At 37.2% G+C, this 16204-nt stretch overlaps 1 protein-coding gene across 5 annotated transcripts in view; it reads right to left on the bottom strand.

Moving 5' to 3' along the window:
• Positions 1–2662: 2662 nt before the first annotated feature.
• The window catches only part of SLC36A4 (solute carrier family 36 member 4), a 56012-nt gene continuing 42470 nt past the window's right edge, over positions 2663–16204 (bottom strand). For all 5 annotated transcript variants that reach the window (XM_036923274.2, XM_057507132.1, XM_036923273.2 and 2 more), the window contains 2 exons: positions 11898–14889; positions 2663–3987 (listed from right to left, as the gene is read on the bottom strand). In XM_036923274.2, coding sequence (XP_036779169.2) covers positions 14582–14889 — 308 coding nt within the window. In that variant the 3' untranslated portion in view covers positions 2663–3987; positions 11898–14581. The remainder of the gene's footprint in view (positions 3988–11897; positions 14890–16204) is intronic.

Below are 16204 nucleotides of genomic sequence, written 5' to 3'. Positions count from 1 at the left end.
TCTTCATTTCCATCCATCAAACTAGCTGCTACTGCCTAGCAGAAGCTGCTTCAAACTTTTTCCCAAGTAGATCTCTAAACAACCAGAGGATACAGAAACTTTCCTTCAAGCAGTTAAACAGTACAGTTTCATACACTGTGCTCATAAAAGGTATTCTAAAATTCATATATATTGCACATAAAACTTTGTTAACCATAAATGAAATTATAAAGAAACCCCTCACAATCCTATTACCTTAAGTTCTTGTATTTTCTTTGTAATCCTTATCAATATTTAAAAACATAGTTGCCAATATTCTATAGATACATTCATTAAATGTACTTTACAGTTAATTCGCATTTTTCAAGTTAATGATTAGAAGCCCCCCCAAAAAAACTATGGATATTTACAGGATAGACATGAGAATTGCTCCTGCTATATGGGTTGAAGCAGGGGGAAAGGTGAAGGCTGCACTGCAACCAAAACTTATTGAGTCTCCACCATTTGTCAAAAGCCCAGCCTTACTTTACCTGATAATCATCTTCAGTCTGGCCCATGGAACACACAGAGTCAAATTTGTGACACTCTTACGTTAGCTTTTTCACTACATTTCATGTTTTATTTGGAATAAAGCAGGATGTAAAATAATTATTTAGTTATTTTCATTAATACTATTCCCATTAAGAAACTTACATTCAGATCACATGATTCACAGTTGTTATAGATGGCAAAACTGATATTTGACCCTAGATTGAGACAAAAAGGGTGCCATTTAATCATTATCACTTCCTTGTCTCCATGGTAGACTCCTTCAGAATGCTCCAGTAGTTTACCAGACTTAGCAAAAAAATAAAAGTATAGATTACCCAGTTAAATTTGAATTTCAGGTAAATAAGTTAGTTTTTAGTATAAGTATGCCCCAAATATTGCATGACAACCTTATTCCCATAGCCCATACTGAAGTGGTCACATTTATGCCAGGGGACGCCACCCTGGCCACACAGCTGCTTGCTCTCTTGCTCCCTATAACTAGCAGCAGGCACAGAAAGTGTGGTTCAGAGGGAACTTGAGCACTAGAGCTGTAAAATCTTGTCAAAGTGGGATCAGACTCAGCACCGTGGGGCACTGAGCCATATGCAAGCAGAATTTGTGGGAGGTTAGAAAAGGCTGTTAGCAGAGAGGAGACTGGAGCAGAAGTGCAGAGAGAACCCAAGGTAAGAAGCTGTGTGGTCACGGATAGCAAGGTGAAGAGGGCAGCTGCCTAGCAACTTCTCAGACCCCGTAAGGCACAGCTGTGTATGCTACTGGGGTCCAGATGATTCCCCTTTATCCACACTAACTTGAGAGAGTTCCTGTTCCGGTAACCTGAGTCCTAGCTAAACTTGCCCCCTACATTGTTGAGAATTCATGGCTGATGGCACGGGTTGTTTTCTGGCTGGGACAGAACAGCAAGACCCTCCACTGGCTCTGTAATGTTGTGCACTGAGTAGGCGCCGTGTATATGTGGGTACCATGGTGTGCTCATCTGCTCCCTTCCTGCTCACCCTTCTAGGGACTTAATACCCAGGTGAGGCATACCTGCAGACCAGATTCTTCAGACAGACTCAAAGAAGAGAACTAAGGGACCATACAGTCAGGGAACTTGCTGGGATATGCCTAGAGGTAGACCCCATGAAGTCGTCTATCAACCTGCCTGTATTGGTCCAATCACATCACACACACACACACACACACACACAGTGTATACTTGCACACGCATACATACACATGTACACACAATGAACACCCACATATGTACACACCCACACACGTACATGTGTTTTTATTTGTTTTTGTCTTCATGTTTTCTGCTTGCCAAGAGCATGTGCTTCTTACTACTATGGTTTTTATATACTACTTATTCCCTTCCCTAAACTTTATTACCCTTTATTTCTCTCACAGTCCTCCCTTGACTACTCATTTAAAAATAGTAAGACCCATTTTTTTCCTAACACTATGGTTCCACTCTCTGTTTATCTCCTTGTCCTGGTTCAAAAGCATTATTTTTACAGAGCTGTAATTGAAAATTAACTTTATGTATTTATTCATTCCCAAATTACTAATTATTCATCTTCAGTATAACATTAATATAATTAGGTTCTAGGTTAAGGTATCAGAATTTATGATTTCCTTACTGAACATTTAAGTTGTTTCCAATTTTTCCCTATTTACACATAATGGTGCTGATGCATCTTGGGCATATGGGGTCTTTCTCTTCTGATGAATTGTAGTACGTTCTTAAGTTCACAAGAGCAGAATTACTGATGTAAAGGAATAAATAATGTTTAGGATCTTTGATACCGAGTTGGTATAATGCAAGCAAATGTATTAAAGTGTGACTAATACGTAATATCTTAAAAGAGTGGTAAGTCAATTCATGGATGCAGCATCTGTGGACTGCTTATTCTGCATTGACTCTGTAGGAAGTTCAGGTTATGGTTTTGAATATGTCCTTCCATTTTTAACCAACTTCTCTTAAATCATAGGGGTATATAATATCAACTTCCAAGGCTAAAATCACATGACAATTAACCATAAAGCCTGATTAAATATTATTATGAGATTATGCTGGTGCCATTTTCAGCTTATGACATGTGTCAATGTTATTTAACCTTATAAAACACAAATTTATTTTAAAAGGCAGTACAAGCAAAATAATTGTGTTTTATTGAAAATTTAGAAGTCACAGTACCTTAAGACAGATTTTTTCATATTGTGAAGAAAAAAAATTAAGGGAAAAAGGACTGACTGAAGTGCAATGATATTAAGTTTTCAAACTAACAAAAATCATTTAAAAAAACCATAAAAATCCACAGCTTAATTTATTCAAGGTATAACATGTATTTGCCTATTTATTATCAAGAAAAAGCTACTGGAATAATTTTTACAGTGATCTTTCAACACATCTTTCTGAACTCAATTTAAATGGTCAGTAGTAGTGGTATCTAATTCACATAGATTACTGGTGTGTGCACATTAGAAATAGCTAATTTTAATACAAAATTTTAAGAATGAGAGTGATTTATCATTTCATTTTTCATTCGGCAGTAAATGCCATTTCTAGTCATTTCCTAAGCATTTTTCTATCTCCCAGGTAAAAACCAACCATTTTCAAAAAAGGTGTTTAGCCTGGTGTGCCCTAATGGATGAACAAGATTGATCATTATACTGCCAAAGTATACATACTATTATGGTCAACCTTCTAAGATGTTACATTGTTACCCCTTTTAGACCAAAGCTGCTCACATTTTCTTATGAAGGGGAAGCTATTTGAACCAAAAAGATCAAAATAGAAAACTCCTTTTACCTTATCAATGGTCTATATATTTTTACTAAATTATTTTATGCCTCAACAGGAAATTCAATGAGCCACCAGTATTATTTAAATAACTTTATTAAATAATTTCCCTTATCTCTATTCCGAATCTTCTCCCTTTTAAATAAAGGAGAACTGAGGCCAAGGCCTAATGAGGGCATCAATGAACAAATACACTATTCAGATGCTGTACTGACTGACATCTATAGTGAACAGATGAAGCTTACCACAGGTAGGTGATAGTAAGCCCTGTGCTTGTCACAGCTGGAGAGGGCACTAGACAGAACTTTAATATTTCAATTAATGTATTTATAGTACTTTGCAGTTAAGATAGCTTTTCTGTAACTATTATGAAAGTATTGAATGAATTTAGACCCTGTTAGGAACCCTTACAACATGCACATTGCATAAATGCTTATGTAAGGATTTTGCTTCCATTTTATGCCTAGGCAAGAGGCAGAAATGATTTTAATAAAGGAGTATCTGGTGAGGATAGAATTAAAAGACAATGTACATTTGCTAATACAGTACACTTTTTTCATTTGGTAACATCACACAAATTGGTCTTTAAACAAGAAAAATCCCTAGTTCTTATTTAATTGTGGAGAAATCTGGCCCTATGGGGTAAAGAAAATCCTCTGATAAAAAAATGACTGAGGAGGCGGAGCCAACATGGCGGCGTGAGTAGGACAGTGGGAATCTCCTCCCAAAAACATATATACTTTTGAAAATACAACAAACACAACTAGCCCTAAAAGAGAGACCAGAAGACGCAGGACAGTGGCCAGACTGCAGCTACACCAGCGAGAGCCCAGCGCCTGGTGAAAGGGGTGAGATACAAGCCCCGGCCCGGCGGGACCCGAGCGCCCCTCCCCCCAGCTCCCGGCGGGAGAACAATAGGCAGAGCGGGAGGGAGACGGAGCCCAGGACTGCCGAACACCCAGCCCCAGCCATCCGGGCCAGAGCGCAGACACAGTACATGCCCAGGGGGCCCTGGATACTGGGGGAACAGGGAGTCAGACCTCTGAGCGGGTGCTGAAGCTGATGCCCCTGTGACAAAGAAAAGCGGGGGCTTTTTGAAAGTCTTAAAGGGACAGGAACTTAACAGCTTGACGGAAACAACCCAGGTCACAGTACAGCAGCTGGAAATCACAGGGAAAACCGGGTGCACTAACCCCCTGGGCAACAGCTCTGAGACCCCTCACGGAGGCAAACAGTCAAGCAGCCCCCCCATCCATTACCCTACCGGGCGCTGCGAAAGCAGAGAAGCAGCCTGAGACAAATTCCGCCCACAGAAAGGGAAATTTCTCCCTCCCGGCCAGGCAAGACACAAAGACCCACTCTACACGCAATTACCCAACACAAGCCACTAGGGGTCGCAGTTGCCCCAGAAAAGAAAGGCCAGTAGTAAGTGAAAATTTTGGCCCTCCCAGCTGACAGTCAAGAGCACCTGTCAACATGAAAAGGCAAAAAAATATGATCCAGACAAGACTAACCCAGACAGCTTCGGCATCTGCTACATCTTCCCCTGAGAAGGAATCTGGGGAGATAGATTTAGCCAGTCTACCTGAAAAAGAATTCAAAACAAAAGTCATAACCATGCTGATGGACTTGCAGAGAAATATGCAAGAACTAAGGAAGGAGAATTCAGAAATAAAACAAGCTCTGGAAGGACTTCAAAACAGAATGGACGAGATGCAAGAGACCATTAATGGACTAGAAAACAGAGAACAGGAACGCAGAGAAGCTGATGCAGAGAGAGATAAAAGGATCTCCAGGAATGAAAGAATTTTAAGAGAGCTGAGTGATCAATATAAAAGAAATAATATAAGAATCATAGGCATTCCAGAAGAAGTAGAGAGAGAAAAGGGGATAGAAAATGTCTTTGAAGAAATAATTGCTGAAAATTTCCCCAAACTAGGGGAAGAAATGGCCTCTCAGACCACAGAGGTACACAGAACTCCCATGACAAGGGATCCAAGGAGGGCAACACCAAGACACATAATAATTAAAATGGCAAAGATCAAAGACAAGGACAAAGTATTACAAGCAGCCAGAGAGAAAAAAAAGGTTACCTACAAAGGAAAACCCATCAGGCTATCATCAGACTTCTCAACAGAAACCCTACAGGCCAGAAGAGAATGGCATGATATACTTAATGCAATGAAACAGAAGGGCCTCGAACCAAGACTACTGTATCCAGCACGAATATCATTTAAATATGAAGGAGGGATTAAACAATTCCCAGACAAGCAAAAGTTGAGGGAATTTGCCTCCCACAAACCACCTCTACAGGGCATCCTACAGGGACTGCTCTAGATGGGAGCACTCCTAAAAAGAGCACACAACAAAACACCCAACATATGAAGAAGGGAGGAGGAGGAATAAGAAGGGAGAGAAATAAAGAATCATCAGATTGTGTTTATAATAGCTCAACAAGCGAGTTAAGTTAGACAGTAAGACAGTAAAGAAGCTAACCCTAAACCTTTGGTAACCACAGACTTAAAGCCTGCAATGGCAATAAATTCATACCTTTCAATAATCACCCTAAATGTAAATGGACTGAATGCACCAATCAAAAGACACAGAGTAATAGAATGGATAAAAAAGCAAGATCCATCCATATGCTGCTTACAAGAGACTCACCTCAAACCCAAAGACGCGCACAGACTTAAAGTCAAGGGATGGAAAAAGATATTTCAAGCAAACAACAGAGAGAAGAAAGCAGGTGTTGCAATTCTGGTATCAGACAAAACAGACTTCAAAATAAAGAAAGTAACAAAAGACAAAGAAGGACATTACATAGTGATAAAGGGCTCAGTCCATCAAGAGGATATAACCATTATAAATATATATGCACCCAATACAGGAGCACCAACATACCTGAAACAAATATTAACAGAACTAAAGGAGGAAATAGAATGCAATGCATTCATTCTAGGAGACTTCAACACACCACTCACTCCAAAGGACAGATCCACCAGACAGAAAATAAGTAAGGACACAGAGGCACTGAACAGCACACTAGAACAGATGGACCTAATAGACATCTACAGAACTCTACATCCAAAAGCAACAGGATACACGTTCTTCTCAAGTGCACATGGAACATTCTCCAGAATAGACCACATACTAGGACACAAAAAGAGCCTCAGTAAATTCCAAAAGATTGAAATCCTACCAACCAACTTTTCAGACCACAAAGGCATTAAACTAGAAATAAACTGTTCAAAGAAAGCAAAAAGGCTCACAAACACATGGAGGCTAAACAACACGCTCCTAAATAATCAATGGATCAATGACCAAATCAAAATGGAGATCCAGCAATATATGGAAACAAATGACAACAACAACACTAAGCCCCAACTTCTGTGGGACGCAGCAAAAGCAGTCTTAAGAGGAAAGTATATAGCACTCCAAGCATATTTAAAAAAGGAAGAGCAATCCCAAATGAACGGTCTAATGTCACAACTATCAAAATTGGAAAAAGAAGAACAAATGAGGCCTAAGGTCAGCAGAAGGAGGGACATAATAAAGATCAGAGAAGAAATAAATAAAATTGAGAAGAATAAAACAATAGCAAAAATCAATGAAACCAAGAGCTGGTTCTTCGAGAAAATAAACAAAACAGATAAGCCTCTAGCCAGACTTATTAAGAGGAAAAGAGAGTCAACACAAATCAACAGTATCAGAAATGAGAAAGGAAAAATCACAACAGATCCCGCAGAAATACAAAGAATTATTAGAGACTACTATGAAAACCTATATGCTAACAAGCTGGGAAACCTAGGAGAAATGGACAACTTCCTAGAAAAATACAACCTTCCAAGACTGACCCAAAAAGAAACAGAAAATCTAAACAGACCAATTACCAGCAACGAAATTGAAGCGGTAATCAAAAAACTACCAAAGAACAAAACCCCCGGGCCAGATGGATTTACCTCGGAATTTTATCAGACATACAGGGAAGACATAATACCCATTCTCCTTAAAGTTTTCCAAGAAATAGAAGAGGAGGGGACACTCCCAAACTCATTCTATGAAGCTAACATCACCCTAATACCAAAACCAGGCAAAGACACCACCAAAAAAGAAAACTACAGACCAATATCCCTGATGAACGTAGACGCAAAAATACTCAACAAAATTTTAGCAAACCGAATTCAAAAATACATCAAAACCATCGTACACCATGACCAAGTGGGATTCATCCCAGGGATGCAAGGATGGCACAACATTCGAAAGTCCATCAATATCATCCACCACATCAACAAAAAGAAAGACAAAAACCACATGATCATCTTCATAGATGCTGAAAAAGCATTTGACAAAGTTCAACATCCATTCATGATAAAAACTCTCAGCAAAATGGGAATAGAGGGCAAGTACTTCAACATAATAAAGGCCATCTATGAAAAACCCACAGCCAACATTATATTGAATAGCGAGAAGCTCAAAGCATTTCCTCTGAGATCGGGAACTAGACAGGGATGCCCACTCTCCCCACTGTTATTTAACATTGTACTAGAGGTCCTAGCCACGGCAATCAGACAAAACAAAAAAATACAAGGAATCCAGATTGGCAAAGAAGAAGTCAAACTGTCACTATTTGCAGATGACATGATACTGTACATAAAAAACCCCAAAGACTCCACCCCAGAACTACTAGAACTGATATCGGAATACAGCAAAGTTGCAGGATACAAAATCAACACACAGAAATCTGTGGCTTTCCTATATACCAACAATGAACCAACAGAAAGAGAAATCAGGAAAACAACTCCATTCACAATTGCATCAAAAAAAATAAAATACCTAGGAATAAACCTAACCAAAGAAGTGAAAGACTTATATTCTGAAAACTACAAGTCACTCTTAAAAGAAATTAAAGGGGACACTAACAGATGGAAACGCATCCCATGCTCATGGCTAGGAAGAATTAATATCGTCAAAATGGCCATCCTGCCCAAAGCAATATACAGATTTGACGCAATCCCTATGAAACTACCAGCAACATTCTTCAATGAACTGGAACAAATAATTCAAAAATTCATATGGAACCACCAAAGACCCCGAATAGCCAAAGCAATCCTGAGAAAGAAGAATAAAGTAGGGGGGATCTCACTCCCCAACTTCAAGCTCTATTATAAAGCCATAGTAATCAAGACAATTTGGTACTGGCACAAGAACAGAGCCACAGACCAATGGAACAGACTAGACAATCCAGACATTAACTCAGACGTATATGGTCAATTAATATTTGATAAAGGAGCCATGGACATACAATGGCGAAATGACAGTCTCTTCAACAGATGGTGCTGGCAAAACTGGACAGCTACATGTAGGAGAATGAAACTGGACCATCGTCTAACCCCATATACAAAAGTAAACTCAAAATGGATCAAAGACCTGAATGTAAGTCATGAAACCATTAAACTCTTGGAAGAAAACATAGGCACAAACCTCTTAGACATAAACATGAGTGACCTCTTCTTGAACATATCTCCCCGGGCAAGGAAAACAACAGCAAAAATGAACAAGTGGGACTATATTAAGCTGAAAAGCTTCTGTACAGCAAAAGACACCATCAATAGAACAAAAAGAAACCCTACAGTATGGGAGAATATCTTTGAAAATGACACATCTGATAAAGGCTTGACGTCCAGAATATATAAAGAGCTGACACGCCTCAACAAACAAAAAACAAATAACCCAATTAAAAAATGGCAGAGGAACTGAACAGACAGTTCTTCAAAAAAGAAATACAGATGGCCAACAGACACATGAAAAGATGCTCCACATCGCTAATTATAAGAGAAATGCAAATTAAAACTACAATGAGGTATCACCTCACACCAGTAAGGATGGCTGCCATCCAAAAGACAAACAACAACAAATGTTGGCGAGGCTGTGGAGAAAGGGGAACCCTCCTACACTGCTGGTGGGAATGTAAGTTAGTTCAACCATTGTGGAAAGCAGTATGGAGGTACATCAAAATGCTCAAAACAGACTTACCATTTGACCCAGGAATTGCACTCCTAGGAATTTACCCTAAGAATGCAGCAATCAAGTATGAGAAAGATCAGTGCACCCCTATGTTTATCGCAGCACTATTTACAATAGCCAAGAATTGGAAGCAACCTAAATGTCCATCGATAGATGAATGGATAAAGAAGATGTGGTACATATACACAATGGAATACTACTCAGCCATAAGAAAAGGGCAAATCCAACCATTTGCAGCAACATGGATGGAGCTGGAGGGTATTTTGCTCAGTGAAACAAGCCAAGCAGAGAAAGAGAAATACCAAATGATCTCACTCATCTGTGGAATATAAGAACAAAGGAAAAACTGAAGGAACAAAACAGCAGCAGAATCACAGAACTCAAGAATGGACTAACAGGTACCAAAGGGAAAGGGACTGGGGAGGATGGGTGGGTAGGGAGGGATAAGGGCAGGGGGAGAAGTAGGGGGGTATTAAGATTAGCATCCATAGCGGGGCGGGAGAAAGGGGAGGGCTGTACAACACAGAGAAGACAAGTAGTGATTCTACAACAGGTTGCTATGCTGATGGACAGTGACTGTAAAGGAGTATATAGGGGGGACCTGGTATAGGGGAGAGCCTAGTAAACAAAGTATTCGTCATGTAAGTGTAGATTAATGATTAAAAAAAAAAATGCAGTTCCTATGTGGTGACCTCTAATGAGTTCTACACAATGATATAAAGGACATATAAAAGTGTAGGCAAAGGGTCTGTTTGTGTTTATACAGAGGATCAAAGCCTAATTTGGCTACCCCGAAAATGAACTAAGAAACGATATGAAAGAGAACTTCCAACATCAGCACTCTCGGGAAGACTCATGCCAGAAGATGATCATCAAAAAACCCCAACAAAGATCCACGCACTGCTACAGCTGTAGATGCACTCATCCCACCAGCTCCTGGACTTGCCATGGGAATGAAGGAGATATCTAAGCTGGCCTGTGCATACAGTAAAACAACAAATTTGACTGGATCTATACTGTTGGAACTCAACCAAGAATTAGGAGAAGTGCAAATTGTAGCGCTCCAAAATCTTACAACTACAGACTATTTACTGTTAAAAGAACATATGGGATGTGAACAGTGCCCAGGAATGGGTTGTTTTAATTTGTCTGATTTTTCTCAAACTATTCAAATTCAGTTAGATAATAACCATAATATCATTGATAAGTTTTCACAAATGCCTAGGGTGCCTAACTGGTTTTCTTGGTTTCACTGGAGATGGCTGGTAATTACAGATATGCTTTGGTTATGTAACTATACTCCTATTATGTTAATGTGTGTGCGCAATTTAAGTAGTAGCTTAAAATCTATACATGCTGAAGTTACTCTACAAGAAGATATGTCAAAGAAATAATCAATCTTCCCATGTTTTCTCCCGCCTGCTACTTCTATAGCTTTTCTTCTTCCTTCCTAATTACAACGAATTCTTAAATAGAATTCGTGCCTCATATCAAATTTACCGAGTATCATAACTCCTCCAAGTGGTAAAGATACCTCAAGACAAATGCTGGGCATAGAAGCCACAGGGCATAAATATGCAAAGAAATAAAAAGCTAACCATTTCAAACAATAAGGCTTCTCTCTCACTTACCAACTTAACATTTCCCTGTATGGCCCCGGAAGATGACTGGTTAGCCAGAGACGGGTAAGATTCCTCAAGGGAGGAACAACCTAAGACAGGCACAGTCGCAGGGGGGTCATCAGGTGAGAAATTGGGGATCAACAGAGGTGAGGCTTAGAACCTCACCCCCCCCGTTCTGAGAGAAATCTTCTGCATACGTGGATGTTTTATTGCCCTTGTCTAGCTTGGATTAACACATAGTCTACAGGCACACACCTGATCATCTACATTTGCTCTCTTACAACACTAAACTATGTTTTCTACCTTTATGTTGTATCTACCTACCACTTCAGCATCTTATTAAAAATAATAAAGAGAGAAATGTGGTATCCACATATAAATCAAGTATAAAAATCAAATGTGTATTCATATTTGAACTGACTGTTTATAGTTCACAATGCATGAGCAAAACCAAAAGTTTCTGTGATGACTGCCCTTGTACTGTTCACCATGTAACTTATTCACTATGTAAGAATTTGTTCTCCATGTAAGAACTTGTTCGTTATGCTTCAGAAGATTGGAGACTGACGAAAATTAGGCTTGGGGTGGATTAATGATTGTGCATTGAGCATTGACTCCCCTATACAGAATTTTATTGTTGTTAACAACCATTTGATCAATAAATATGAGAGAGGCCCTAACAACAACAACCAAGAAAAAGTACACACTTCCAATTGTAAAATAAATAAGTAACCGGGATGTAATGTATAGCATAAGGAATATAGTCAAAATATTGTAACAACTTGGTATGGTGATAGCTGGTACTTAGAATTATCATGTATATAAATGTTGAATCACTGTGTTGTACACCTGAAACTAATGTAATGTAATACTGTGTGTCAACTACCCTTCAATAAAAAATAATTATCTAAAAAAAAAAAAAAAAAAAAAATGACTGAAAAACCAGTGTTTTTGATAGGCTGACTCTGAAACTGATGAAACCTTTTTCGATGTTATGGAATAATGATAATGAACTTAGAACAGAGGTCATCAGAGGTAAGTAAAGCTTTCTTTTCTCTCACCCACCTCAGCAGCAGAAAAGGCTCGCAGGCACTTGATTAGCTTTCAGAGAAGAGGGTGCTGTGCTGGCAGATGAAATGCTGATGTCATTTTAGCCATAATGTAATGGACCAAAGACAGCAAATACAAAATCTGACAGGTGTAATCCCTCTCATCTTCACAGGCCCCAAATAAAATCAACAGCTGGTTTTCTCCAAAAATCTTTAGAAAATGTTATGACTAAAACTAAATTTTCAAATGAAAAATACTGCCCTTTTTTTTTTTTCAAATAAAATACATTGAAAGCCCAAGAGTTCATTTATACTTTACATCTAAATAGTGTGTCCTATTAAGAATTAAAACTACCCTCTCCCTTTGTAGCTCCTCTTCTTTTCTACATTATAACTTTTCCCGTGTACTTAAGATATTGATAATTTAGTGAACTAAGTATTGGATATCAATTTAGCATTCATTGCCATAAAGAACCCTGGTTGGTAATGTACTCAACATTTGTTCATGATGAATTCAAAATTCATTTTTTGCTATGATCAACTATTTAAAATTTCATAAATTTGATGAATTCACGAAGAAAATGTCAAAGTATAAAAATAAAATTCCACACAAGAAATATTATTTGAAGACAGCTGACAAAAACCTAATAGTGTTTTCTATTAATGTTTGCAAGTCATTTCATACCAAGCTATACATTAGAAACACCCACCTAATTTATTCTTGGATTTAAGATTATATAACTTTAGTTTCCATGATGATTCCTTTTTCTATAATTTCTTCCACATTCTCTCAATATAACTACAGGCTCCACAAAAAGGATTTGATATAAAAGAATCATAAACAATTACTGGTGATTCCTAATACAAATGTTTAAAAAAAGTTTTGATTCTTGTGAGTTTGTACAAAAATAAATCTTCTGATATTTCTTTAGGATTGTACTTGATGTAAAGCAAAAAATACTTGAACTAAATGAACACTTACATATAAAAATACAGAATATATATATCACAGTGATCTTGATGTATCTTATAATATTAGAAATTAGAGTACCACCAGCCTGATTTAAAACTTGAATGTTTTAAAGTATGAATTTTTTAAAAAATCAGGACTCTCAATGTTTTAAACTTAACAATTTTCATCTTCAGTGTCAATTAAGATTGACTGTTTTGGTTAATAATGGGGCTTGAAGAATATGGAGTAATAGAAGGTATTTTTCTGGAAGAAACCTATAGTGTCTGAATATTTAGTAGATAGTTTATTATTGTCTTGGTTTTTCCTAAGCATGAATCTTTTTTATTTATTCTGCCCATTCAGATCAATAAAAGGTTGTAAGAAGGAAGGCCACAGGGCTGGAAAGAGTGCAAAAATTCTGTATTTTGTCAGACCTATTTTCTGCCATTAAGAAAGGTGATGCCTACAAAACCTAGAAAGAGAAAAAACAATAAGGAGAGCTCACAAATAGGTGAACTGTAGGCTAACTCACAAATAGTATTTTCTACCAGCCAGCTCTTAAACCAGCAAATGGTTTCTATTCTGCTTAAAAAAAAATTGCTGCTTTTCTTGTTGAGATATAAATTCTGTAATGCAGGCTTTTCAGAGTTTTCTGATTTTCTGCTCAGGTCACATATACTGTTCAAAGATCACCCACTTCAAAGTATTAAAATATAATTAAGTAGACTCAACACCAAAATTAAACTAAACATAATTTATTCTTTTACCTGGATATAATGTGAACAATAAAAAATCCTGGACTGGGTGGGAGTCAAAATGTCAGGTTCTCTTGATCTCAAGGCTAAGTGGTCTTGACCAAGTTAGTTAACCTTTCTGGGCATCAATTTATCTTAGGTCAAAAAAACAAGCAAATGGTATTGATTGGATAACTCTTAAAGTCGCTTTCAAATTTGAATGAAACACTGAATCAGAATCTTGTACAGTGTCTTATAATTTATATTATGAAGATCAACTACCATTATAGAAGTGTAAAAATAATTCTGGTTTTAGTGATTTCTGATGTTTATATTATCGTTAGTAAAAGTTTACTGTACTTCCAGGGGCTAATCATAAATATATGGCTCTGTAATAAATACACAATTGAGATATTTTTACATTATACACAAAGTATATGTTGACATTCACTGGAATGGTCTGGAAATTTTCATTACCTCTTCTTCCTTAATTTTCTTATTTTTGAAACCCTGTTCTCTACTCAACTGAATGGCAAAGAGTAGCATGGGAATAAAAGAGAGAATGTTAGTTAAATTATTTCTGATGGAATGAAGAATAGTGATCTTTTTATTTTAATTTTTTTTTACATTGTAGCTTTTTAGTTTTAATTTTTTCCATTTTCAAACTAAATTTTTAAAAATTATTGCTAATACTTAAAACCAAGAATCTTCTGAAGTTTACTACTACTGGTAAAGAATTACAATTTACTGTCAAAATATCAACATTGTGCCAAAAGAAAAAAGAATTTGGTTCTATTTTTAAGTACATGGCAATGTATTCTACTAGCGCTTATTTAAATCATTTTCAGAACTGAGACAAAAGCAGAAGACCCACGATTCTGCTTCTATTTCAAACCAGATGTAAAGCATGTTGAATTCAGATTTAGAGAGGGGCTTTCTGGAGTTCCAACTACGACTTTGGGAGTAGGATAAATGATTTCTTCAACAGTCACATATGTACCTAACAAGAAACCAACAACTCCAGTGAATGCTATAGAAATATTTTTCAGGATCATCCATATATTATAGTGATCCTTAGAAAATGTAAGAATCTCAACCAAAGGCGGTAGGATCAGGGCCAATGCACTGCTACTCACAGCTCCAACAAAGGAAATCACAAGGTCTAAACGAGGAATCAGAATTGCTCCGGCACCTAGAAAATAAAAATGAGCATTTTTATTTAAGTACTTAATATTTATATGAAAAGGAAATGTGGATGTTTTAACCAATTCTATCAAGTAGGCACTACCAAACTTTTGTTTGTGGAAGAATCTGTCATATTTTGTTCTGAGCTAAAAAAGAAAACAAAGGAACCAAAACGGTGAGTGACATTTCTTGGACTTTGACTTGTCAACAGTTTCTTACATAAGCAACTTTTAATTTTTTGCTGTGAAATTCTGAGTGAAGGAGTTTGGATAGCCTATTTCCAAAGCATTTTCATTACTCTGCCATATAGCTCATTTATATCACACCACAGTGGGGTGGTGTGATATAAATAAATCATTAAAGAAATGAGAGAGAAAAGAAAACTATTTCTTACACTCGTCAGTATTCCAATTGACCAAAATAGAAGGGACAATGGAAATAGAAAATCATTATTAAGCAAACACCACAGTAATAATTATTGCAGGAAAAATCACTAAAGGATATTAAACTTAGCAGGCAAAAACTATATAAGAACAAGATATTTGCATAGTCTCCAAATATCTCCTCCAAGACACTTATTAATTATAAAGGGAATAAGAGTACCTTTACAGTGGAGAAATCTGTCAGACACCACCATAATCAAGTGACTAAAGCTAGCACTGCCAGTGATCAGACAGTTAGTGCCATGACATGATGCACTGAGAAGCATTTTAAAAATGCTTCATTTCAATCTAATCATAAGAAAGCATCACAAGCTAGAGGGAATTTGACAAAATTCTACAAAATTACAGAAAGACAAATACAAGAACTGCCAAGACTGGAGGAGACTAAGTAAACCTGACAACAAAATTAAAGTGGGTCCTTGGATTGGTTCTTGGATCAGCAAAAGGGTATTAGTGGGAAAACTGGCAAAACTAGAATAAGGTCAATAGATTAGTCAGTAGTGTTGTATCACTGTTAGTTTCCTAGTTTTAATCATTGTATTGTGATATGTAAAGTGTTAACAGTAAAGGAAGCTGAGTAAGGGATTTATGGTAACTCTACTTTCTTTTACAACTTTTCTAAATTATTTCAGAATGAAAAGGTAACAAAAAAAAGTACCACTATTATCAACAGGATTTTCTTCTAAACCACTGACTTGTTTTCTGCAAGTTTTGATTTGGTACTTTCTTATTTTATCTTTATCTTACCAAAAGATATCAACACAGGAAGGTTTACAAAATTTGTTGTTAGTTTGGAGTGGCCACCAGAAATAACAACAGAATTGGCCCATGTGCAAGCTGTGACTAATTCTCCATCGCCACCAGTGATGGTCACATCAC

Source organism: Manis pentadactyla, chromosome 9, assembly GCF_030020395.1.
Source record: "Manis pentadactyla isolate mManPen7 chromosome 9, mManPen7.hap1, whole genome shotgun sequence".
Taxonomy (NCBI): Eukaryota; Metazoa; Chordata; class Mammalia; order Pholidota; family Manidae; genus Manis; species Manis pentadactyla.
Note: the sequence above shows the minus strand (reverse complement) of the source record. Positions and strands in the feature narration are given on the sequence as shown.